The sequence below is a fragment of the Nothoprocta perdicaria genome, unplaced genomic scaffold (genome assembly GCF_003342845.1).
Source record: "Nothoprocta perdicaria isolate Ctin4 unplaced genomic scaffold, notPer1 scaffold_443, whole genome shotgun sequence".
NCBI lineage: Eukaryota > Metazoa > Chordata > Aves > Tinamiformes > Tinamidae > Nothoprocta > Nothoprocta perdicaria.
The window spans coordinates 80,782-107,337 of record NW_020455692.1 but is presented as its reverse complement, the minus strand read 5'-3'; the positions used below and the strand labels follow the sequence as shown (position 1 = coordinate 107,337).

At 42.4% G+C, this 26,556-nt stretch overlaps 1 protein-coding gene across 1 annotated transcript in view; it reads left to right on the top strand.

The window, feature by feature from the left end:
• The window catches only part of USP4 (ubiquitin specific peptidase 4), a 38,888-nt gene that overhangs the window by 1,945 nt on the left and 10,387 nt on the right, over positions 1-26,556 (top strand). The window contains exons 2-13 of the mRNA XM_026046452.1: positions 88-215; positions 1,241-1,371; positions 5,596-5,722; positions 6,675-6,820; positions 7,124-7,185; positions 13,599-13,742; positions 14,330-14,447; positions 15,844-16,017; positions 17,638-17,796; positions 19,131-19,355; positions 20,126-20,209; positions 20,679-20,773. Of these exons, the coding sequence (XP_025902237.1) occupies positions 88-215; positions 1,241-1,371; positions 5,596-5,722; positions 6,675-6,820; positions 7,124-7,185; positions 13,599-13,742; positions 14,330-14,447; positions 15,844-16,017; positions 17,638-17,796; positions 19,131-19,355; positions 20,126-20,209; positions 20,679-20,773 (1,593 nt within the window). The remainder of the gene's footprint in view (positions 1-87; positions 216-1,240; positions 1,372-5,595; positions 5,723-6,674; positions 6,821-7,123; positions 7,186-13,598; positions 13,743-14,329; positions 14,448-15,843; positions 16,018-17,637; positions 17,797-19,130; positions 19,356-20,125; positions 20,210-20,678; positions 20,774-26,556) is intronic.

Sequence of the window (26,556 nt, the reverse complement as noted above, 5' to 3'; positions counted from 1 at the left end):
GCGCGGGGGGCGGCCCTGCCCCGCCGGGCCCGCCCGCGGGCGCCTCGCGCGGCCGCCGGGCCGTTGCCGAGGGTGCGTGTGTTGCAGGTACCTGGTGGACAGCCGCTGGTTCAAGCAGTGGAAGAAGTACGTGGGCTTCGACAGCTGGGACATGTTCGGCGTGGGCGAGCCCAGCCTCTTCCCTGGGCCCGTGGACAACTCGGGGCTCTTCAGCGGTGAGTGCGAGCCCTTGCAGAGGCGCTGGGCGCCGCGGCCGTCGGCGCCTCGGGGCGCCCCAGCCTCGGCCCAGAAACTCCCCCGTGTAGTTGGCGATTTTTCCCGACGTGCTGCTTTCACCTTGGTAGTAACCGCACGTTTTGGGGGGCTGCAAGCGGCTGTGCTGGAGGTGGGAGCAGGGAGGCTGGCAAGGTTCCTGCTTGAACCTTGACATCGATCAGAGAGTGTTGTTATCCATGTCTTAGCTCTCTTCTTTTTTTCTTTTTTTCTCATCTTAGCTAATTTTATTTATTTAATCAGAATATCTTCGTGGTAGCAGATAACTGTCCCTATGTAGAGTTGGGTGACTTATGTGAATAAAAATCTGTGGGTGAAATAACATGGTGTTTAGCAGTCAAAAGTGAGTGTGGAGTTGCGACATATCTGGCTTCCTCTCTCCTTGGTTTCTGTGATCATATATAATCCATACAGTTGTCCACCCTGTATTTAACACTATGTTCCCCTTAAAATTATAGGGGATTCCATGGTCTTTTTGGTACTTTCAGTGATGATGAMAGATAATTAGTAGAGTGTGGGACAGCTTTTTCCATAAAGGGATGTTTGCCCAGACCCTAGATATAATCCAGGGCGTCCCAGAGGCAGAAATCAGAAGATGCCCATCCCATGTGCTTTGGTTTTCTAAAAGCAGTGTAGAGTGTGCCTCGCAAGTGAGGAAGAAAAACATATTGTGCTGAGTTCAGATGTTGTTTCATGCAGAATTTTCTGTGTGACAGATTTCAGGGTCTTTCGAGAGGCATGATCTCAAAGTGCTTCTCTTTGTAGGGGCCCTTCTACAAACTTTTTTCATGATTCCCAAATAGATATTAGAAATGKGATTACATATCATTTTCTAGAGCTTTAAAGGAGCTTAGTTTATCTCTGTTACGGTTTATAGACATAAAACTATGCACTGAATGTCTTAAGTGCCTGTAGTCCTTGAGAGGAAGGAACTCTGTCTCACCTCATGCTCTCTTCTTCCTTTCAGATCCAGAAACCCAGAGTTTAAAAGAGCATCTCATTGATGAACTAGATTACGTATTGGTTCCCACTGAAGCYTGGAATAAATTGGTTACCTGGTATGGTTGCATAGATGGACAGAAGCCTATTGTAAGAAAAGTGAGTATGAGGAAACCATCTTCTCCTGCACTTGTTATTTTGCCTCTGCAAAATTTCGACGGTTGTTTCTTGTGCTAGTTACGAGTTAGGATAGGATGCTTTGCATCTCTCTGGAGGTAATAGCATGAGCTGTATTTACCGTACCTGAGAGAAGAAGACATTTTAGTATTAGAGCTAAAAATGCCAAAGTTTTAAGCAATTTTCATTTGATAGGTTATATGGGGATAGAGATAGAGCTATGCACCTTGCTCTAGGGCCCACTTTACACTAATAACTGTTAGAACCAGTGCAGTGTATTCTTATTGCAAGGACCAACTTGAGCTTTATTGGAAAATGCAAGTTGTTGTGTAAAGCATAGCAATCTTCCTGAATAGAAGGCAACACTGGAGTAAGTCTCCTCTTAATCTTTTCCCGTTTACAAATTTCCTCTGGTGATYTTTATTGTTTGTTTTCTCTTCCAAAACTCTGTGATTCTAAAATCCAAAGAGTTGAGGCACGTTTTTGGTTTTAATCTCGAAGTTTGTAAGATGTTCTCTCTGTTTTGGAAGATAAACTTCACAATTCTCTGTTTTTTGAAATCCCCAGTCGAGCATTTGCTGTACTTGGATATATTTTCTGTTTTTATCTTAGTCATTGATTTTTGTGCTGATTTAATTGAGCAGCACCAGTCTATGGGGTACATAGACTGATCTCTATGCTGAGTGAAGTGTTAAGATAACATATAGAACTGATGCAGCCTATGTTTAAGTTGCATTATCTTACAGCAAGTGCCATTTCAATGTAGGCAAAATCCGGGGAAGCATGGCCCCAGAGTTGCAGGAGGAAATAACATTCCTCTCTTACAGACCCACAGATGCTGATCAGCGATGCTGCAATGTTGTCGTTTAGTGCAGATCAGAAAGAAGTGCTGACATCTTCAGACTTGCTTAAACAGTGGCAGTTTCTCTTGCTCTTTTGAGTATTGGTAAAACTCCCATGTCAATTAACCAGAAGTGGGGGGGGATACAAGGGGAAATGAGTTGCAGCTTGTGAAGGCAATGATTGTGGTATTGATAAAAACAGTATATTTTTTCCGTTCCTCCTGGAATTATTTGRGAGAAATGATAGAACTACCACTGAACACTGACCCTTTGAGTAAGGACAGTAGCTTTCTTTTATGAACTGGCAACCTGTTTTCACACACAGAATTCGACCTAACTTTCTATAATTCCTTAAAAAAAAAAAAAAAAAGAAAAAAAAATCAAGAGTGGGATGACAATTCTGAAAGTTGGTGAGAAATAAATGGGTGATGGACTTGACTGCAGGAGCCTCCTTTTCCTGGGGTGTCGGATTCAAGTGTTCAACACTCTAATTGTTGGTCCAGAGAGTTTACATCTAATCATCCTTTAGMGTCAGGTGATGCTGAGTTGTTATGGTCCAGTGAAAATTTTGTATGTTTTGAATTGCCGGGAGAGTTTTTGTGTTTGATGTTGATCTCATGACAGAAGTGGATTTTGGCATAAAAATTCTTGAGAAGAGGTGTGATAAAAGATTTGTGGATATTAAAATCTCCCATAAAAACTGTAAGGCAAGAAGTCAGTGGAACACAGAGTGGAAAGATTGTAGTGATGACAACCAGTGTAGTGAGGAAATGACAGAAAAAAATCAAAGAATAGGCTTGTAGGTTAGTAACAACCTCAAGCCCTGGTCCTGTGTCTGAACGTGCTCGGTGTCTTTGGGCAGGATTCTCCAGATATCATTTAAAATGACATATTTAGACCATTAAAGGATTGTTAGTTTAATCTTTTTTTCAAACATGATCAGTTACAATGCATGCATGTGGGGTGCATGGGATTTGGGAAGAAACTCTTTTTTTCAAGCATCTTGTGGTTTTTACAAGCTGGGAAATTTTCATCCCTGSGCTCCTAATGATCATAGACAAGTGCTTGGGGATTGACTTTGCAGCACAGGGGTTCTGGTGCTCTTTTGTCCTGTGCTGTGACTGTCTTCTSTCAGCTCCTAACAGAAAGTGTGTTAATGTGCAAAATAGAAAACGGGAAACTTGAATGTCCAGTGTATCCAACTTGCTGCACAACAGGATGATCCAAGTTTCGCTTGGGCAGACTTTGTACAGAGAACAAGTTAGCTGTTCAGATGCAAAAGCATCTGCTTTTAAAAGCTTCCTGCAAGCTATTAGGACAGATAAATGGAAAGAAGAATATCTAACAGAAATGATCATTCGATCAGAAATTTCTTGCAGGAAGTAGTTCTGCTTCTGACTACGGTTTTCATCTATTTGTTTTTAACACTAGTATCACAGAGAAAGGAAAGTCCTGTTTTCTAAAATTGCCCCTGTAAAAGAAATGGAAAGCTCTTGAATTGAGTTGGTTCCTTTGATTTGATTCTCTTCTTTATTTTTTATTTGCCTGCCCAGAAGTTGTTTAAACATTTTTTTTTTCCTTTCCCATTGAAACAATAACATACTGAAGATCTTTCCAAACATATGTTATCTTTTTGTCTTAAAAGCAAATCTAAGCCAAGCCTATAAAAGCGCAGAAGGGAAGTATTTTCTCCCCAGAGTCACAGTGAATCCTATTTATATATTTTTTTCCCTTTCTAAAGCTAAATAAAGCTTACTTTCTGTAAGCAGCAAGTCTGGTAGCATACAGAGGAACTGTTCCTTTTAAAAAATTGTACCTACTTGTTGAAATATGTGGCTTTTCCTAATACCTTCTGTATGATGGGCTTGTACTGACAGTCCACTTTATTTGTATTTTGTCAAGAGAGACTTCCGTTGCCTGTTTGCACAGTGCCTGCAGCCAGTGAGACTGTCCAGCCCGGCTTACACTTCTGCTATATAATTCTTTAGCTTTACCCTCTCCCATGTGTAAGCCCTTGATCTGTGTTTTGCTGACTTTGTAACTGCAAATAACTGAGGCTTATTTTATAGGCTAAATTTTAAAGCATCTGTTTCTCAATTGGTAACAAGTTAATACAGTTCACCTGGGAAACAATGTGGTTTTTTTTTTGCCGGTACAATCTTAAGCAGCCTACACCCTTTCTTTATATATATATATATTATATATATTTTCTTTATATATATATATATTTAATTTTTTAAGAACTTGCTGTTACTTCAGTGCTTCAGAAGGCTTTGGACTTGTTCTGTGGTTTGCCTTGAGGATGAGATGTGATTGTGGTATTTAAATTAATAAATTTACAGGTTTAAAAATAGTTCATCCATATCTAAACATGTAATTTTAAATCATTATCAAGCTGGAATCTTGGCAACAGAGTCATGAAATGGAATGGGTGCAACAGTTTGTACACTAGAATAGCTTAGGACTGTGCCTGTATTAGCTGGAAACTTCACCCAAGGTAAAGAGATGTTTGGTGTTTGAGCACAGAGGAGCTCTGAGATCTGTTGTAGCTCCCACCACAGTACCAAGACATCACTGTAGATGTTGTGTGTTCTGCAGCTACGTTCCTTTTGTCCCATTGCACCATCGTCCTGTAAATGGCCCCAAAAACGTGGTGTGATGTGACTCAAGGTCTGTAACTGAAAAGTGGCGTCAAGCTTCTCTTGCTTTTTAAAATATCTGAAGCTAATGAGATGGGCATATGCACCCATTGGAGAAGTCTCTGAAATGTGCCTGATTTAAAAAATGGCTCAAAACTGCACCAGGTTTATCAAAGGGAATTCTGCCACGTTGGTTTGCTTTTGCAGAGAGGGGAGAGCAAGGCTCTTCCTGTATAGTGTGCAGGAAAAGAAAGCTTTGTTTTATGGGCTCTCTTCTAAGAGGAGGGATTTCGTTCCAACACTCCAGGCTTGTTTCTTTTTACATACATCTAGCCTCTGGCCAAGGTTTAAAAGGCAAATGCTTTAGAAAACTGATTAAATTCTTTTTTTTTTTTTTTTTTTTTTTTTTACCTGGAATTCTTTGACAGTAAAGTAATGATGCTAGACCTTTGGAGATTTCTAGCAGGGAAGAAGGACAGTGAGAATTCTTTAACTTTGAGGAAAATAATCTGTTTTTAAATAATTGATCAGCATTTTCTCTGGCAGAGAGACTATGACCTTGACCTGGATTTGGAAGCAAGTCAGTGTTCATTTCAARATTTGACTTGCCACACTCTTAAGAGACATAAAACCCTAAATCAAATGTAGCTTACTCGGGCCTATTCAGTAAATGATTTTTGCGTACTTGGGKTTTTTGACTTGTCTCGTCTGTTTTCTGCTCACAGGTAGTGGAATATGGTCTGTTTGTGAAGCATTGTAAGGTTGAAGTTTATCTGCTCGAGTTGAAGCTTTGTGAGAACAGCGATCCCGATAAYGTGGTGAGCTGCCACTTCAGTAAAGCAGATACTATTGGTAAGTATCCCACTGATATCTYGAGGGATATATGAACAAACTTCTCTATTTTGGCCCTTAGAAGAGAGAAGTTGATGAACTGAAGCAAGTCTAGTGAAGACTAGAAAAACTGTAAGGGAACATCTGAATATCTGAACTCTGGGGGCCCAGGGGAACGGAGAAACCTCCATCCTCAGGGGTTTTAAAGATCTGACTGGATAAGGCCCCAACCAGCCTGGTCCAAATTTAGTGTTGACCCTCTTTGGGGCTGGTTGCACTACAGCCTTCAGAGGCTYGCTCTAGCTGCAGTGACTCTGCCTGTGTAATGCAGTGAGTCAAGGTTAAGAGCATTAAGGAGCTTGTAACGGACTTGTCCTTGAGAAACAKCCACATAATTCTTGTGTAAAGAAGTTCTAGTTCCGGATCTCCTCTGGCTTCCTTCTTCCTTGTGTGTGACTATTTTAGCCATTTTAGTAACAGCTCTTCCTGTGCAACTATTCTTGCTGAAATTTGACATCTTTACTGTGTCACTCCTTGCACTTTCCATATAAAAATGCTGAATGTCAGCTATGATGCTGTCATTCTTTTTCACTTTCCTGGTGTGCGTAAGTGAAAACACTTCATGCCYGAACCTGTGTTTTCAAATAAGAACTTGTTTCACAGAAGTTGGCTTTCGGGGAGAAACTTCCCCACGACCCATTACTGGATTGAACCTCTGACCTCAGTGTGTATAATTGAAAAGAAAAGTTTTTAAATTCTATATATTTTCAGACTAAATCGAAAATGTAGGTTGGCGTTTGTAGCTTCTGTGATGTATTTTCTGTTCAAAGGTGTTGCTGGATGGAGCAAGRGTGTACCTCCTTGCTGAAAGTCTGGCCTGTCACTTTTCTCAAAAGCACTCATGTTTCAGAGTTCTGTTTTTTTTTTTTTTGTTTTGTTTTGTTTTTTTGTTTCACTTTCTCCCCTCTAACAGCTACCATTGAGAAAGAAATGAGAAAATTATTTAATATCCCGGCTGAAAAGGAAACTAGGTTATGGAACAGGTATATGAGTAATGCTTACGAGCAGCTCAGCAAGCTGGATAGTACTGTGCAAGATGCAGGGCTCTATCAGGGTCAGGTAAGGGGCTTTTTCTTTCTTTCTTTCTTTCTTTATTTTAATGATCACAGTCAATGACAGTATACACTGATGTGCTCGGCAGTTCGATTTGTGTATGTTCTTGGGCAATGTTTTATGAAAAGACTGTTGGATTTTAGATTCTTATTTAATTCTCTGCTTTCTCTAATACTAAATTGTACTGTATTCTGTAATGTGAAATCGATTTAATTCCCTATTATGTATTTAGAGCAGATAGTTAATGATTTTGCAGTGTTTATGTAGCAGAATTGCATTTATCTGTTGTTTTTCATGACTCTTTTTCAGGTTGTCCTCATAGAAGTAAAGAACGAAGACGGAACGTGGCCTAGGCAGTCTCTTCTGGCAAAGTAAGCACCTGTGAATGGGTTTCTCTGTACTGTCCAGCTTCCTTGTTTTAGTGACAGTTTGTTCTCCGTGAAAGCCCAGTTGTCTCTCTCTATTATGGGTGTCTGTCTTCTGGGTASCTTGAAGGGAGAAATGAAAGCTTGAATGTAAATATTCTGCAGTTGTTTTGCTGCCCGTTTCTTGTCGCAGCAACCTTCTGCTGTTTTAAAGCCTGTTTCCAATAGGCAGCATAAGGATTAAATAGCTTACGCTTGTGCAGTGCTTAGGAGACGAGCAAAGTGCTATTTATATCTAGCTAGCCTGCTTGAAAAATTGCTTCTGGGAACTGCACAGCCAAATAAAAACTTGTTTCCTACTGCTGTATAATAAAAGGGGTATTGGAATACATAGCCAAAGCCTCTGGAACTGAGTGCTGCTTGAATTTTGGTAATTAAAAAAATAGCTGGACTTCCCTCCCCTACACACCAAAAAGGCATTCGGAAGCTTGTACGTGCTGACACAGCTCTTGGTTATCTCTTCTCTAACTTAAATAAGAGTTGAAATGTTGATGAACTATTTTGTAGTRTAGGACGAAAATTGTAAAAAACCTCTCTTGTATCTGGTTCCTTACTGCAGAATGAAAATAAGGTACAGTGTAACTGAGGTCATCAGACTCAATACTGATAAAGAACCTGTTTATATGTACAACAAAATCAGTGTATGAAACTCACTGCCCAGAGAACTTGGTGAGACGAAGATACTRCTAGGATAAGATTTGAGGTCTGTCTCAGAATTGGATTGTCAGCAGGACCTATTCTAAGATGATGCTCTGCCTTTGAGATCTGCTTTGAGATGGATCATGAGAATGGCTGTAGGATCACCAGGAACTTTCCTTAAGAGTACAGCGTGCGAGATGTGTAAMTAACCATTGTGTAGAAAGGAGCCCTGTACCTTTCCCCAGATATCAGTTGTCTTTTTTTTTTGGTAGCAAATCTGATATGTAACCATAAATATCCCTAGTGATATTGAAGTGAAAACGGTTATCAGTATGCATGTTAGTATTTTTTATTCAATAGGATTTTTATTATAATGCAGAACTCATTGTTTGACTAGATGATTACCTTCTGCTGATGGTGATGGAGAAAATAATAACAAGTTGTAACGATAGGATTACCTGTTCCTTTGTAATTTATTCTGGCCGTTTCATTGTCTGTTAAAGAAACTGAGCCTGTATGGTCTATATAATTTGTTTTCCTTACTCGGCTGGGTACGTTGGTTTAGAAATTATGTTCTCTGGCAGTCGTGGCCCACGCTTGTTCTTGTGGCTTAAATGCATGATATATGTTTGCTCAAAAAAGCCTTTGGAAAGATAAAGAGAGAAAGTAGCTGCTGGCCAGCTGGTTTCCCACTGCCCTTCAGGCCTGACACTGGGGTGTGCTAATCAGCCTGCAAACTACTCCRTAAATGATAAGAGCCTCTATAAGGCCAAGGAAAAGGTGCCATCGGAGAAAATACTATACATTGTCTTTGGATCAGCCCAGTCTCTTTTGGGATAGCTTGATGCCATCACGCACCCAACTCAGCTGGGTTGTGTAAGACTTTTCCTGATGCATTTGAGGCTGTATTTGCATTCAATAAATGTTGATGGTCCCAGAGATTTTTTTCACTTGCTCGTTGCTGCCCCCTCCCTTGCCTGTCTCCACTCCCTGTCAAGTAGCAGTGGCCTGGCTGGCATTCTAGACTAGCTCATTCGTCAGTGGAGGTTGAATCCCTTCTGCTTTTCAAGAGCTGTTTCACAAACCTTTTACCTATATTTAAGGGACTTAATGCATCTTGATATTCTATTCCTTACCCTATTTTTGTTACTGAATCTATTCTGTAGGTTAAATTTAACTTATTTCCTGAGTCATTGGCAGTCTTCCACGCTAATCAGTTTGCAACTGTCAATCCTTGTCTTTTCCCTGTAGTCGTAATCAGCTCTGAAGTTTATCTGGTCTCCTTCCCTCGTATAAATGTGTAAATACAGAGTACTTTGTAGTCATAGTTTGGTTCGGTTACCCAGGGAGTATATTCAGACRTCAAGCAAACTAAGTTGGTGAGAGAGGACAAGGGAGAGAAAAAGAGGAAAAGGGCAGGTAGAGGGTTTCCAGGCTGGGGAAACTGTACCTCGTGTAAATTTTGTGCACTGATGAGGTGCTCACAGTTGCAATGTTCTGTAGCGAGGAAGCAAAAAGTTGTCGTAGGAATTCAACTGGGAACCGTGTCAACAAGATGACCAAGGAGGCGAACCAAGGCCGGCCCGCTGGAAACAACTTCTGCTCTCTGTGGAGCTAAGCAAATCTGCACCGTCGGTAGGTGCAGTGTCTCGTAAATGTGTTTGGGATGGAGCCCCCTTTCTCCATCCAACACCAGCAGGGGCTGTGAGTGCTGTGAGGAGCAACATGCGTAGGACTAAGCTTATTTAACTCTTAATTTTTTAATCCAATTCAATGCAAACTGAACTTTCAATTCAGTGTTCCTAGTACTCTACTTTTCCTTCAGTATTCTATTTCTCAGATGGAGAAAATACGATTTAGCTAGGGCTGTGGGGATCGTGTTTGGAGATTTTTCTTTGGTGTGCCTCGCTAGTATGAAAAGCTTCATGGAAAACTTCTTTATTTAGACTTTTAATGGTGTAAACAGGATCGGAAGTAGAGTCATCTGTGGCCAAGAGCAAGGAATAGTGAGCATCTGGGTGCAAAACRAGGCCCTGGAAAAGTGGGAGTTCAGGTTTTACTGCACCACGCGCATGCAGAAGGTGGCTGGGAGGTGTGTGGGTTTGCTGTGAGATCTCCCCCATCACTGCCACCACTTGCTGCTTGGCAAAGGCTCTGGCTTCTCGCAGGGAGCAGCCTTTCTACGTGCTTGGCCCCTGGGAGAGGGATTTCAACATCATAAGCGAGCTTTGTTTCAGAAGTAGGCTCAATAACCCTCTGCAGCTTGGACCTTTTCTGAATTTTTATTTACAAGTTTCTCCAAAATATGGGCCTGAACTTGCCCAGTTCATGTGCTCTGTCAAATCATTTTCTTAGTACGAACGAGTAAGCAGTGAGGCTAGACATATAGAAACACCACTTGTCTTCAGGTATTGCATGATAAAATGAAAATTTTAGTTAAATGTAATTCATATCTTTGCAGATGTTGTCTGCCTTGTCAGTACGCAGTCTCGAACAATCTTTCTGATTGTTGAGGTCACTGCTTTTKACTGTTTCTCTTCATGATGTTTTACTTACTGGTAGCTTTGTGCGCTCATTACAGTAGGCTTCTTTCTTCCTGGTAGTGAAGTGAACTTTGTGGGGAAAATGTTTGGAGCTGTCACTTGGTCGATCATARGCTTTGTCTCAACTACTTCATCTTGATTTAGGCATCTGTTTAATAGGATACAGTATCTCACTGATATTAAAACTTTAACTGGATGACGTGTAGTTAGACATCTGTGATCAGTAGGTAGTTTCTAAGGCCTCAGTGCAATAATTGAATTCCCTTTCATGTTTGAAATTGCCATCCTCTTGCTCAGGTCCCACATGTCTCAGCGGTTTCAGAAGAGCGCGTTGGCGACTGGGGTTCGACCGTAGGGGCTCATTCTTCTTTCCTGACTTTAAGTTCTTGACTCTGCACCTTACATTGCAATTTCAGAGTTGCATCGTGTACATGAAATCTGTTGCGGCTACTTTTGTGTATTAAGTTTTCCAAATGAAAATCCTTTGTGTTCTCTATTTTGTCGGTTAAATGCTTTTCTTCCTTTGACAGAAGCTTTTAGCCCAAATATTTCAATATTAAGGGAGTTTATATTAGTATTTTAAAGCAAGATGGTTAATTCTAATGCACCAAAGATACCCTCAACTGAATTGGAAATGTTTTTCCTTATCTCTTTTCCTGCCTGCCACTTGCCTTTTGCAGTGGTTTTTTTCAAAGTGTACAGTTAAGCATTTACTCCACTTACCAAGCCACGTGGCCTCACCGTTTCCCTACCAGACTTATCTCAYCATGTCATCTTGACTCTGCTCGTCTCCAGATTTCTCTCCACTTTCCCTCTGGGTGGATCTCTGGAAATTCATATGCTAAAATTTGCAGTTGCTGCCTTTAATTGGCAACCAGGTAACAGCATATCAGTTAAGTGTCAAGTTGTATCTGTGAGGGTCGAGAACTCGAGGCCCTGTGCGCTGGGCTCTTCTAGCACTGTGACCCCTCTGCCTGGTTCAGCCTCCTGACTGTGCTTTGAGGTAGCAGCCTACAAGTGGCAACGGGATATCCACACTGCCAACCAAATGTGCGTTCCTTTTAAATGGAAAACTCCTTGTTTCCTATGGACAGGAAGAGTTTGCCTGTGATTTGCTGGACTGACTATTGCTGGCCACTTTTAAAATCACAATGGCAGATCTTTCCAAAAGAGGTGTTTTATCTCAGACAGGAGTTAACTTGGGAGACAGTTTTGCATAACTGGGAGGAATAATTCAGCAAGTCTCATCCTCAAACCCATGCAGTTATTTTTTTCCCCAAATTTCTCAACTTCTGTGTGGCTATATAAAGCCTTTCTTCACTGTTGTCCATTCCTGTATGGATAGAACTTTTCTGTTGCTGCAGATGTTCATCCCTCTCACACATGGAGCACCTTTCTCAGACTGTGGTAGCACCAAAAGAGATGAGATTGGGCTCTGCCAGTTCAGTGTCTGTTATGCCCCCAAGCAGCAAATGAAACAAACCAAGAACAGGTGTGATGGTAGCCTCTTGAGCAGCCTAAAGGAGGTTACTAAAGTCAAAGGAGAAATAGTGCTTGTCTGCGACTGGAGCATGTGCCTGGGTAGTTGCATTTCCAGGGCAGCTGAAGTCGCAGTATGTGAGGACTGCTTTGGAGAGGGAGAATGGCTTTTGACCAAAGCTTACATGTTCCACTGGAATAGAAATCCTTTGTGGACACCAGGCATACATCTTTGACGTTTAGGACTTGTCACTTCGACATGCAAATGGGGGAATATCACAGAGTCACAGAATGGTTGAGTTTGCAAGGAGCCTTTGGAGATCATCTAGTCCAACCCSCCCTGTTYAAGCAGGRTCACCTGGARCACGTGGCACAGGATCTTGTTCAGGTAGGTTGTGAATATCTGCAGAGGAACCTCCGCAACCTCTTGGCCACCTGTCCCAGTGTTCTGTCACCCTCACTATAAAGAAGTCTTTTTCCTTGTGGTCAGTCAAAATTTCTTGTGTTTCAGTTTGTGCCTGAAAATGGTCTGTCCCCATCTGTCTTATATTCTCCCTTCAGATGTTTTAGAKACTGACTAGATCTGCTCTCAGTCTTCTCCTGTGCCGCCTGARCAGGCCCAGCTCTCTCAGCCTTTCCTCCTAAGATACATTCCAGTCCCCTAATCACCTTCGTGGCACTATGTTGGACCCCCTGCAGTTGCTTCATGTCTCCTGGGAGTCATGGTGGACATGGTGTCCCAGATGTGGCCTCACCAGGGCTGAGTGGAGGAGAATGATCATCACCCCTGAGCTACTGGCAGCGTTCTTCCTAATGCAGTCCTGGAGGACATTGGCCTTCTTGGATGCAAGGGCATATTGCTGCTTCCTGTTTAACTTCTTGCCCATCAGRTCTCCCAGGTCCTTCTCTGCAGAGCTGYTCTCCAGCAGGTCARCCCCCAGCCTGTCCTGGCACATGGAGTTTTTCCTGCCTAGGTGCTGGACGCAGAATAGGCCTGTGGGACACCCCACCATCACRGGCCTCCAACAAGACCTGGCACTGATCTCAACCCTCTGAGGTCTGCCACTTGGCTGGTTTTCAGCTGACCTCACAGTCGGGCCTCAAGTCTGCTCTTCCTCAGCTTGTCCATGGGGATGGTAGGGGAGACAGAGCGGGAGTCCTGGGGAAGTATCAGTGTCGTGAGGCTGTGACCAGAGCTGCGTAGATGGAACGCTGCATCCCGGCCCTCAGCGAGCGCGCTTGCACAAAGCTGGACTCCACTGCAAACGTTTAGTGCCCACTCTGGTTATGTTCTTGCTAATTAATATCCTAGTTGAGTGATGGTCTGTGTTTGGAGTAGAAGAGGACTGCGTTGGTTGCTTTTTTTATCCAGAGTGGGCTTTTTGCTTTCAATATTGGAGGGTGGTTTTGCTTGCTTGCTTGCTTCGAGGTGATCTGCTCCTCCTTGGTTGCATTTCTTTTGCAGACTGAGATGCAGGTTTTGCTTTAAGTAAAAGCTGCTCCTCCTGCTTTTGATGCTCTTGCAAGTTTTTCTGTGCTGGACAAGTCCTTGGAAACATGACCACGTAGATCAAAGCAGTAAATTTGGGATGGACAAACTAACCTTAACATGGCAAGTTTGTGGAGTTTTGCAGGGTTCAGGAAGATGCTGAAACAAAAAAAGTCCTGGCACTGTTTCTACTTTTTCCTTTCTCCCAGATCAAGTACTGCAACTAGCAGAAACTTTACTGCCTCTTCAAAATCATCAGCGAGTTCTTACTCCTCAGTGTCTGCCACTTCTGTCATTACTAATGGTGATAGCAGTAACTCCTATGGACTGAACAGCTCCCACCTGGGCAGGGGGTAAGAGCAGGAATGTTTCTTTGTTTCCCTCATCCTTTCTGTGAATCTGTCTGTGCATCCTTGGCTGCCTGAGAAATGCTGAGTAAAATGCTGCTTCTGTTCCCCTTGCATATGTGTTGGCAAACCAGGTTTGGAAGCCTGACTCTGTTTTTTCCTCCTCGCTTGGAAATGCATGTTCCAGAGCTTGCTAACTATTAGGGCRTTGCTTGATGTTTATTTTGGAAGGGGCTGGGGTAAGAGAGGAAGGATTATCTTCCTGCGCTAACAGGTAGGGACAGTCGATCTCATCGGTTCCTGCAAAAGACAATACGGATACGCAGAGCAGGCTTTTGCAGTAGGAGGGTGCTGTGTCCTTGTGCAGCTGCGAAATCGGTGTGTTAGGAGGCATCGCTTAAACCCGGGCCGCGGAGAGATCAGCATCGCTCAAGATAGCCTATGTCCTTCACGCTCCTGGTATCCCCTTGTGGCCACCATGGTGGTGAATTTTATTAAGCAAAAATGATTTTGACTAGTGTTTGATGATAGTCTTAATGGTTACTGGCACTGGCTCAGCTCACTGCGGAATACATGGTGTTGTCTTCTTCCAGAGGTTCCGGCTTCACCTATAACTCCTACAACTGCAGGGACTCTACTTCCCTGACGCAGCCTGGGCTTTGTGGACTCAGTAACCTTGGCAATACCTGCTTCATGAATTCGGCCTTGCAGGTAAATGGGCGGGGGGAAATGAAATGGGAGGAGCAGCTCTTCAGAATGAAATATAAGAGCAAGACAAAGATGCCAGTCTGTGAAAAAGGACTTGTTTATCACTTTATTATCACTTGCATCATGGTAATGTTAGACTGGATTATGCTTTATGGAACTTCACAGCTAAGAGTCAAAAATATTTTTATTCATTTTAACAGTCAAAGTAACTTAATCCAAACACGTTTCAGTCTTAATTTTGAATTGAAATTATTCATGTTAAGGACGAATTCAGCTTTCCTCTCTTTGCCATTAGGTTTTAGTTTTCTAGGCTTTTACCTTTTTAAATTCAAATGTCTTCCTTTATTTATAAAAGTAACAATTTCCCAGTGGGAGACTAGGGTCAAATGACAGCAACAGATGAGCAYGGGGATATGGAGATGCTACAGGGTTCTGTCGCATCCCTGGCAAAGGAGGTGCTAGGAGTTAGTGTTTGCACCTTGAAACTGGAGGCATCTGATGGGATAAAGATAACGAATCACTGTTCAAGTAGTTTGAAGTGGAAGAGGCTAAGAAGGACAGACTAGATTTTTCCCGACTTTTTTTTTTCCCCAGATGCCATTCATAACCATTCTGAAAGATCTCACATAGCTCCACATATTGGTCTGGTACTGGGTGACTAATTGCATCAGGCTTTTAGAAAGAACTCAGGTTGATTTAATAATTTTAATTCACTTTTTAATTTATTTGGGGGCATTTTGAGGGCTTTCTTTTTTCTTTTGTTTTTTTTTTCTCTCTCTTTCCTACTCTCCTTTCCTCATGGAACTTGTAGTTAGGCTGTGGAACTTGTTGCCCCTGGATGTTGACCTTATCCCCACAACATTACTTGTGCCTCCATCTGAGATGCACATTCCTGGAGGTTGGAGAAACGGGAGGAAATGCAGCTTCCCCTCCCTCACCCTTAGGTGCTTAAGCTCTGCCTTAGGATCTGATGGAGGCTACCGAGGGAAATAGAGTTAGAACACAGCCTGTGATTTATTTATTTATTTATTTATTTATTTATTTATTTATTTATTGAAGTCTACTTTTGCCTAAGCAAGGAAAGTATGATCTACTGAAACATGTTAATGCAAGTAGGAACAGGTTTTTTTTTTAATAAATGGAATTTGGCTGCTGTGCTCGCTGTGTTTTTGTTCCTTTTTTCTTTGTTATCTTTTTTAAAGATAACTCTACTCTGAATTGCAGTTGTTGTCTAGACTTCATATATATTTAAGTAAATATATATATTCTCAAATTCYGTCCCACTAGACTTGTTATTAATTTATTCTCTGCTCTGATGTACATGTTAGGCTCGTTATGTCATCGTCAAGCAGATTTATTATCCTGTGCAGCAAATTCACATTCCTTAATGCTCTTTCAGTGTCTAAGCAATACCCCGCCTCTGACCGACTATTTCCTGGAAGATAGATATGAAGCTGAAATAAATCAGGACAATCCTCTGGGAATGAGAGGTGAAATTGCAGAAGCCTACGCAGAGCTCATTAAACAGATCTGGTCTGGGAGACAGTCCCACGTGGCCCCGCGTATTTTTAAGGTAAGTACCCGATGTTCTAGTAACACAGGTTTGTGGCAGGAAAACAAAACAAAAAAAACTAAAAAGAACAGCTGACTGAATAATATCCTATTCCAGAGTTGGTTGCTGTTCCTAAACACTATGCATCTTATTTAGTATATGGCTTTCTGGCCTTCTTTGTGCATCTGGGGACTGTTGGCAGGTGGATCAAAATGATGTTTATTAGGAAACTAGGCAAGACCAGATGAATTGTTGGATGCAAACTTGACATCTTGTCAAACTTGTTGAAGAGGTGAGCGAGCTGTAATTTCAAACGGAATCTGAAAGTGGAGGAGAAAGTGCATCTCTTTCTCTATCACACAAAACTTTTAACTGTGCTTTTGCTTTAAGTATAATAAAGATGCACCGAAGCAGATCAAAACATACACATCGGAAAAATATTAAAACTTTGTTTCCCTCTTGCTATCTTGTAAAATGAGGAAGCAGACTTCTCAAAAATATGAAACAAGCAATGCTTATCCTGCAGCTGCTCCTAAAGCTTTGCCTGGTGTGGTTGTGAAACTGAGAGAGTAGATGCTTCTCAGACTTCTGCAGCAAGTCTTATGGGCTGCAAAAGTTCACTCTCTCTAGGGCAACAAGATGTTCCTTAGCTTCTGCGCCTTGGCGTCGTTGATGCATCATGCACCACTACTTGAATTGTTCTGTAAACYTCTGTTCAGAGGAATCATAGTGAACCTCAGTAAAAATGTCTTCGAATGGAACGTTCTTGCTTAAGAGTGGAATAAATGTAACATCTCATCAACAACACACTGCTTGTGTTGTTTTTCCAATGACTGTTGCTGCTCAGTGGCAGCGTTAACTTTAATAAAACAGCCTTCCAGTCTGGGTTCTCTTGCAGTCCTCCTCCCGAGTGGTTAACATGTACACAGTGTAGCTCCAGTAGCCTGTTGGACAGTGGAAAAATTAGTGATGGCATCACTTGAGCAGATGAGCCCCTTCAGTTAGTTAGTTTATTCCTGTGGGATCCTTTCTGTTGCTTTCTGGGAGCAAGAATATTTTAAGTGACACTGTTTCAGGATGACATTCATTGTACAAACAACCTAAACTGTGTTTGGATGAGCTGTTGCTGACTATCACAACTCAGACAAACGTTACACTTCTTAGCTTCACACTTCTATTTTTATAGTAGTTCAAGGCTGCTGAAACTGTTCTCAATCTTAGTTTGAATCCCCTTGCAGAAGGCACTTGTGATCTAGCACAAGTGTTTGGAGCCTCGTAGTGTACCTACTCCAGGTATTTTTTTAGCAACTCTGCACTTTGGTTACTGCAAGACTTCTGGGAAAGCTAAAGGTACAAAAYGTTGGTAGGTTTTTGGGAGGTGCTTGTTTTCAGGTATCTAAACTGATGGTTGTAGCTTGATTCTCGAGCATCACAGTGCTCGGTGCTTTCTTCCCTCTCAACATGTGGGGAAAAGGAAGAAGATTTGTGAGAACCATCGTGACATCCTTACCGGCCACTACTAGTGTCTAGTAACATAGTGTTGATCTCTGCAAAAGCCACGATGTGACTGTTTTCCTTGTTCCACTGTCTTTTACACCCAGCTGTTACCTACCTCCTCCTAACTCTTGCATCATGTTTTAGACACAGGTTGGCCGTTTTGCTCCTCAGTTTTCAGGATATCAGCAGCAAGATTCCCAGGAGCTCTTGGCTTTTCTTCTAGATGGCTTACATGAAGACTTGAATAGAGTGAAGAAGAAGCCCTACTTGGAGCTGAAGGATGCCAATGGCAGACCTGATTCGGTAGGATGCTCTTTACTTGAGTGCAACCTTGGCTTCTAAGGGGGTAGAATTGAGTTTTRCTCGCACTTCCTTCCCTCTTTGCTCCCCATGGGCCACCCAAACATCCTTCCTGCAAGACAATGCAGCTGGGAGGGGAGAACCCTGCCACACTTTGCGGCCTCTGTGGTTCTTCATGGCCCCCTGCACCACAGAGTTGTTGTAGGACATGTCAGAGCAGAGAATCTCTCTTGCTCTGGCGTGCAGGAAGATGTGCTAGTAGAGTTTGACGCTGGGAAGAGGGAAGTTGGTCTTGTGACATCACAGCTTTGACCTGCTGACAAACGCGGAAGCCAGCATAAATATATTGGAGATGGGGGAAGATGCGGGAACCTCAGAAAGCCAGATGGTGTCATTGTTTTGAGGTGTGTGTCACCTCAGGATCTTCSTCGTCACCGATAATAACTTGGTGGTTTTGTCGTTTCATGGTTGATAGAACACATGTGACAACAACACGAGTAGAATATTAGCTTCTGAGAAACTGCAGAGCGCTGTGGGATGGAGAGATCTTTCCCATTAACGCAAGTGCCCTGCACATTTCTTGCCCTGCACCTGCAGCACTGTTGGAGCTAATAACTCTTCACATCCTTGCTAATTACACTACCATTGGTGTGTATGTCTGTGTATATGGCATTTCCATATATACACACACTTATCTATAAATAAATATGATGTTGAACTGTGAACTGAAAATATCGTTTTGATTGGTGCTTCTAAGCACATTAAATAGAGTACCAATTTGGAGATGTTTGTGGTGAGTTCAAGGCGTTTAAAATCATATTATGGAAGTCCTAAGAGGCTTGGAATCACCTACTTTCATCCCTTTTTGTGAGACATGGATTGTGCTRTTTCAAGAGAAAAAAGCTCTTGATTTTCCTCAGATACTGTAAATGCAGTTTTCTAAAAGCCAGCAGCAGAAGTGCATCCCTTCCAGAAGGGAGCAGAGCCTGTGTGCTCAGCAGCCCCCTGCTCCGCAGGACAGTGCGCGAGTTGTCTTTAGTTTCTAGTGCAGAGTTGAGTGTCTAGCTAGAAACTCAACTCCACATTCTAGCACTGCTTGTTGCAATGGATGTTTGACCARATGGTTTTGCTGCAATTAATCTGGCATGTCTGACTTGATGCAAAGCCTTGATTTCACTGAGAACTCCACTTGGGCTGGACACCCTCTCAGACCTGTTCTCTGTGAGGTTTCTGTGTGTCTCAGAATCAGCTTTTGCGTTTTCCCTGATCCCTGTTCTACCGTACCACTGACGTTTATGAGAACAGTGATTTTTTATTTTTTCTTTTCCTTTTTATAGGTGGTGGCAAAAGAGGCCTGGGAGAATCACAGACTGAGAAATGACTCTATCATTGTGGATATTTTTCATGGCCTTTTCAAGTCTACTCTTGTTTGTCCTAAATGCTCCAAGATCTCTGTGACATTTGACCCCTTCTGTTATTTAACCCTCCCATTGCCCTTGAGAAGAGATCGTCTTATGGAAGTTACTCTAGTATATGCAGACCCACAGCAGAGACCTGTCCAGGTGAGGCACCCCTAGAACATGAATCTCGGTCATCTCAGGCTGCTTCTCTTAGGTCTTGTTTCAAGGTCGAGGCTTTTCCAGTCACGTAACTAGCATTGACGCCTGGTGTGGGGGGAAAGGGCAATGTTTTTTTAACCTATTGCTTGGAATTGAGCGTATAAAATCAAGTGACCCTGAAAAATCTCCATCCATGAGACTAGGATCACGAACTGAAGGTGATTTATCTGCTCCTATGCTGAGTTTTGTCGTATCATATACTGCTTCCCGAAAGCTGTAATGTGTTGACACAGTTATATTTACGTTCGGTGCCTTGGGAAATATCAAGGTGAAACTTCTGGGAATGGCTGGGACCTTTCAGTGTCAAAACAAAATGATAAAACAGAATCTCTTTTGCAAAAACTAAGGGAAAAAAAAAACTAAAAAAGAAATCAAAACAGCAGTCCCCCCAACTTTATGGCTTTATGCCAGGTCAACCTTGGCAGCTCATTGCCAAGGTTGACTTTATTGTTTGGGCGTTTTCTCCAGCGGGGCCTATAGCTAGGCAAGTGCATACTTCAAATAACCGTGTGCTTGCCTTGTGCTTACTTGTGCAGTAAGAAAAGCACTCCTATTGCCCCTACTTTAAGGTAGAACCAAAATACAGAGGGCAGTGGGATGTGGCTACCAGCTTCTATAGCCTGCCTRTAAATTCAGGGCTTCCATTTGCTTATTTTCTCCCTAGCTTGTTTTTATCTTGCTGGCTATAAACCTGATTTTATTTTTGTTCCTAGTACCGGGTTGTGGTGCCAATGATGGGGGCCGTTTCAGACCTGTGTGAATCGCTCTCCAAACTGTCCGGGGTTCCTGCAGAAAATGTGAGGTTAAACACAACATAATCCCTTTGGTAAATGTGTGTGATTTATGAAGCCTTTGGTTTGACTTTCAGATGGATGATAAGCAGAAAGTAATGAATTATCAGCAAAGACATGAGTTTGAGTGCTGCTCCTTAGTTGCTTGAAAAACATCTCTATTCATTTTAACACTTCTCTTAAACCTTGTTGATGGAATTTGGGCTGTTTCCATCAGTCTGACTTGCAAATTTTGACAATTTCATCTCTGCCTCTATAACCTCAACCTGTTGTTTGCCTTTTTTCTCTGATCCATTTTAATGAATACAGCTGATCAGCTCCTGGTTGCCATTAAAGAAAACATCCTCGCTCTCTTAGGTGCACTGAGAATTCTGCCAAAGGAGAAATAAGAAAACTGTTTGAATTTGAAGTTAGTTTGCCTAAGCTACCTAAACTCTTAGTGTAATCTCTTTGCAAATATCATTTGCTGTTCTAGATGGTGGTGGCAGACGTGTATAATCATCGGTTCCACAAAATCTTCCAAATGGATGAAGGTTTAAATCATATCATGCCAAAAGACGACATTTTTGTGTGAGTAAAGTGGAAAGATGCCATGGTGTGAAGAATGCTACGGAATGCTTGCTTTGGTTTCAGTGTATAAAACGTGAATCTTTCTTTTTCCTCGAAACCTAAGCCTTCCTTTAGACCCTTTCCAACACCTCTTCTATTCTTGTGTCTTATGCCTCTATCTTGACTGTGTTTTGCGAGTCCAGAGGTGCTTTACACATGTATGTTCCAGTACTAAGGCAGCACCTCTCCTAGCAGCAGAGCAGCCCGTGCAATGTCTGGTAGGTGTTTTCCTAGCAGAAAGGAAGTCTTGGCCCCTGGTGATACCATTTGGGCTTTTTTGTTCTGTATTCACAAATGTGTTTGCATAAAGTTATTAATTGAAGGTTATAACTGTGTCTGAGTTGCAGTTGTATTTTCACGGGCATTTCTGGACAAGCTCCTAGTGACTTTTCTTGTGCTGCAAATCAGCCAAAAGCCTTGGAGTTGGTTATTAGCGTGATGTGAGGTTTGAGCTGTTACACTCTGCCTCTCGTGACATCCAACTAGTTGTTATAGCACTGAGCTAACGGAGGGTTTTGTTTTGTTAGACTCTTGAGTGGTGCTCCCGCTGTTTGCAAGTCCTTGTAAAGGATAAGTAGACCTGCTTCAGTGGGTCCTAGAGGCTTTTAAATTAAGAATTTGTTTGTGTTTGGTGTACGAGATGACTCAAGTCACCTGCAGAAGCGGGAGGAAAACGAAAATGTAGCTTTTCTGTTGCAGCTGAAAGGCTAACGTACTGGACAGAAACATCGACTTTGGGGGTTAGTGAACCTGGAACTCGGAAAGTCAAATCTAGACCTTCTGTAGTCTGGTCTCTCGCTTCTCCTGACAACATTCGAGTGTTCATGTGCTGTTTCTATAAAATTGCTCCAGCATGAAGTCCTGCACGAGGATGCTGTGGTGCTGGGAGTGCGTTTTGCTTGCAGGGTGCTGGGATGTTGCTCAGCACTTCTGGGTCGTGCCAGCCATTGCAACCTCATTGCTGAGGTGTAGCACCTTCAGTTTCCTCAATGCTCTTATTATAGCAGTTGATTTCTTTGGTTACAGGTAAGGTTGTGGCCAGGTAGGATGCTATGGAAGGGCATTTGGCTTCTTTGAAGACCATTTTGCCAGAATATTTCCCAGTCRTTGTAAGCAAATCTCTCTTCAAAGCAAATAAAGGCGGAAGAGGAAGAAATATAATGCTCAGATGACCTTTCCTTGAGCGCAACTTGCAAACACAGCACATGCTCCCGCTATTAGCAGGCTCTTCCTGTGACTTCTGTGAACATTGAACTCAGTAATTACAACAAAACTACCAGCAACTTTTCCATGGAAAACTCTTAACAGCCGTGTCTGGTCTGGCCCTGCTCCTGGACAGGAAGTACTGAGCTGTGGTTCACTATATATATACTTTTGTTGTTGTTGCAGTCACCGCTTTCYTTTTCTATATTTCTAAGTGGAGATGGGGACGATGCTGTGAATCTRACCACTGAGCTGATCCGAATTAAACATAACCCTGCAAGAACGAGAAGAGGGAGCAGGAAGAAATTTCACTAATCCTCCTTTTTTTTTTTTTCCCCACGTAAGCCCCTCTGAGGTGGTCGGAGCAGCATGAGGGCAAGAGCAGCAGCCAGGCCCTGAGGCTGCAGTTGCAGGGGTGGGTACCTTGTGTGGACGACCCCCTTGGCTGATACGGCCAAAAAGATCCTGCACAAAGTCTTATTTTCACATAGCTAAAAAGCAACATCTTCCTGTTAAGAAGAGAGCCTTGTTTCAAACACAACTGAGATGTGTGTTCAGAAAGAGGATGAATGCATCATTGCTTTTAACACGGGACAATTGGGGTGATATAAATAACATACGGGTTCTTAATAGATGAAAACAGGGTGACTTTAAGGTCTTGTGTTTGCTGAGGTGGGTATGGGAGGATAGATGAGCAGTCCATTGGTTTTGGGTTGAGATTACAAGGCAAGAAGCTGGGATCTGAGTGGGTCTTGAGCGCCTTTATGCAGCGCGGGCTGARTCATCCTTTGGTTTTTCTTTCCTTTTTGCTGTTTCTTGCTGAGTCTGAGCTGAGCAGGCCGTGAGAAGGTAGTGGCACTAGCAGAAATTTAAACCACCTTTGAAAAAATCAAAGGACTCAGCTGAAATGAAGAGTTGCCATCTTCATTGGCTGTTCGTTGCCTTCAGCATATTCCTACTGTTGTTGGTTTGAAAATGTACAATCTTTTTAATGAGTACCCTGWGTGTTTCTGGTATCTGCAGTAAGAAATAGTGGTTTTATTTAATCTTCTTTTGCAGTGTGTGTTTTTAACTTTTCCTTGTATTTAGGAATCTCTGCTGCTCTCCGTAAGTTAAGACTCATCAAGTTGAAACTATCCCATGCATTTTTTTTAAGCTTTCCGAATCTTAAATTAGAAGGCTATAGCCCAAGTTGCGTCTTGGGGGAATCATTTTGTCGCTTTGGGCTTAGTACACTGGTGCTAAAGCGCTGCCACACACCTAGAAAAGTAATGTATGTATYTTTTTTTAATTTCTGCTGACTTTGGAAGTTGTTTCCTATTGAGAGCAGACTTGATGCCATGCAATGTGTCTCTGCTTTCTCCTTCTTGCAGGAAAGATATTTTTAATGCTTGCCAGAGGTAGTAGGGCCTCACTTAGAGTCCCACCGCTGATGGTAGCAGCTGTTGTCTCAAATAATCTGCTTAATAGAGAAGCACATGCAGCTTTACCTGGCCCCTTGCAGCTGCTCTATCTTCAGGGCCTGGACTCGAGCACTTGAAACTGCATTTATTTTGTGGGCTTCTCCAAGGCAGCGCAGCAGGGAACAGCTCTCTCCTCTTCAGTTCTGCTCCATGTTTAAATTGCTGCTTCCAACCTAACTGGTTTAACTTTYTATTCCTCGAATTTGAATTCCTCGAATTTCCTGTTTATTAATGTTTTAAGCACGAAAACATGGGCTGTGCTTATCTCACGCACTAGGTGAGTAACCCAAAGCAGGTAGTGTTGCATCTGCGTTGGGCTGAGATAACACTGGAGCTGGAAAAGAAGCTGGATCAAGACACAGATCAGCATTAAAATAAATATTTTCTTAACTGGGGGGATGGCTCAGAAACGATGACCAGGGCTTCTTCCCAGGCATTTCTGGAAAAGGCAGCGCTCGAGATGTGCCGTGAGTGTTACCGTTCTGGCAGAAGTTATTCACAGCCATAGTAACGGGTTGGTTGGATTACAGGGATGATCAGGAGCCTGGAACATCTGCCCTGTGGGGAAAGGCTGAGAGAGCTGGGCCTGTTCAGCCTGGAGAAGAGGAGGCTGAGGGGGGACCTGATCAGGGTGTATAAATACCTCAAGGAAAGGMGTGAGGAGGAGGGTGCCGGCCTCTTTTCAGTGGTGGCCACTGATAGAACTAGAAAAAACGACCACAAACTGAAGCACYAAAAGTTCCACAGGAACTTGGAAAGATTTCTTGACAGCGAGGGTGACAGAGCCCAGGAACAGGCTGCCCAGGGAGGTTGTGGAGTCTCCTTTTCTGGAGATCTTCAAAACCTGCTTGGACGCAGCCTGTGCCACCTGCTGTAGGTGACCCTGCTGTGCAGGGGAGTTGGACTAGATGAGCTCTAAAGGTCCCTTCCAACATTAAGGGTTCTGTGATTCTGTGGTTGGGGTTTATTGCTTTTTGGAAGACCCTCCATAATGTGTCACCAAAGAATTGTGACGAGTTGAGAAATAYTTATTTTCCTTGAAGTCACTGAGCACAATCTAAGCGCTTGTTGAAGAGTATTTTTGTTCTTTGGGCTTCCATAAAGGCCCATCRTTCAGAGAAGTGAGGGGAAAGGTTCAGTTGCTTGGTGCATAGCTCTGCATCCATATATGTGTTCTGCAGTGTTTAGCTGGAGAGACATTCTCTGCCAGATCCATGTAGTTGAGGGATGCATCCCTAGTTTAACTGTGCTGTGTATCACTTTGGGAAAGAAAATTACCTTTGTATTAACAGAGGAGCATCACTGCTGTCTGAGAAAACATTCCTGTTTCGTGGTTTGTAGTAGTTTCACCTGAAACGCAGTTTAAAAACCCCTCCTGCTACACAAATCTAAGCTAGATCTATCAAACAGTTCTTATTATATTTAGTTACGACAGTGCTGTAGTGACACCAAAAAAGACTTCTAAAAAGAAGTTTTTAGATAGTTCGAGCTGAGAAGATAGGAATTGTTTTGAGGAAGAAACTTGCTGGTAGCTATTTGGCTACCATGCTTCATCTGGGGAGAGAAATAAAACTGCCAGATTTTTTTTTGATCATTTAATTGCTTAATTTAGTGAGATCAGTTTCTATTTATCTGCATAACAGAAAAGATGGATTGTAATATTTTATCTTCGTTACAAATTGAAGAGAAAGACAGTGTTTGTGGAAGTTGTGCCCATAGGGCAGCAAGTSTCAGGAAGAGAAAGGAAAAAGGCTGTAAAAGTGACCTGAAGAAAGACAATTGTTACTCCTGGTATCTTCTGCAAGGTAACTTCTTAGATACTGACTGTTAACCTAGAAGTAATTCTGGAAACATTTAAAATCTATGCATGAAATGCAAGTCATCTTATGACTATAGAAGACCATGGCCTCACTGTGTTAAATAGAAAATRTCTTATTTAAAATCCTGTATTTAAGTTAACACAAGATGCCTGAAGATATTACTTCTCCAAGTCACTGAGTTAGACTTGTTCCTAATTCATATTTTTTTACTCTCTGCAGCTTTTGGTCTCTCTTAGATCCAAACCACTGTTAGTTCTGTACGGCAATACCCAGTTAGAATGACAATGCTGCTTTTACTGGCGAGAAACCAAAGCAAAAATGAGTGAGCAGTTCAGTATATATTTTAATCAGTACGACCTATTCAGAAATAGGTTTCTCGTGTGTGCATTCCTCACTCATCTCCTTTTATTGCTGGGCTTCATCTCTTCTGCATGGCATTGGTTCCCTTTCTGAACTGGAGACTGATTTGATTGAATTACTCTCTTTTCCAAATACTTTTCTTGGCCTGGAAGCTCAGGCTGTCATCTCCAAGTTGCATGATTGTCTTCTATGAGTGAAATMGGTTGTTGAAATGTCTCTGAAGCTTCAGAGCCTTTTGAGGACTTGACCTTGGCAGCTGCATTTCCATACCCCTCTCAGTCTTGCCTTAAGGTGGATCAGGACCAATGAGTTTTAAGATTGACCTCTTCTAATCTCTTATCRAAGTTTGTTTTATTGAAAGCAGCAGCCAGACATGAGTCTGCCTAGGGAAAAAAAAAATCTCTCTTCTCAACAGACTCCTGTCTTAAACTGTTGTGTACTCGGCAACCAGCAACACGTAATCTCAGTCGCAAATTCAAAGAGGAATCGGATCCTGTAGAAGGTGTGAGCTCCGCCAGGATGGTGAATTTCCTACAAAATACTTTATTCTGCAGTGTTGCAGGAAATTGCACAGCATGGAGAACAGGAGTGATGTAGCTAGGATGTATTTTGTTGCTTTGCTCGTAGCTCTTGGACAAGGGACAGGATGTGCAGGAATAGACCCTTTAGCCTGAGTTGTACCATTGCCAGACAACAGCGAGTGCTTGCTGTGTGTGAGAAATGCAGCAAAGGAGAAAGTTAAAATAATCTCCTTATACATAGTTTTAAGTTATTTCAGCAGCTTAAAAAGCTGTATTTTTCTGTTCTCGGTGTAGAGAGATCATGAAGTTGATGCTAGTTTTCTTCTCTGGACATGTGGAACAGAGATGTGAGTTGTGAATTATCATARTAAAGTGTT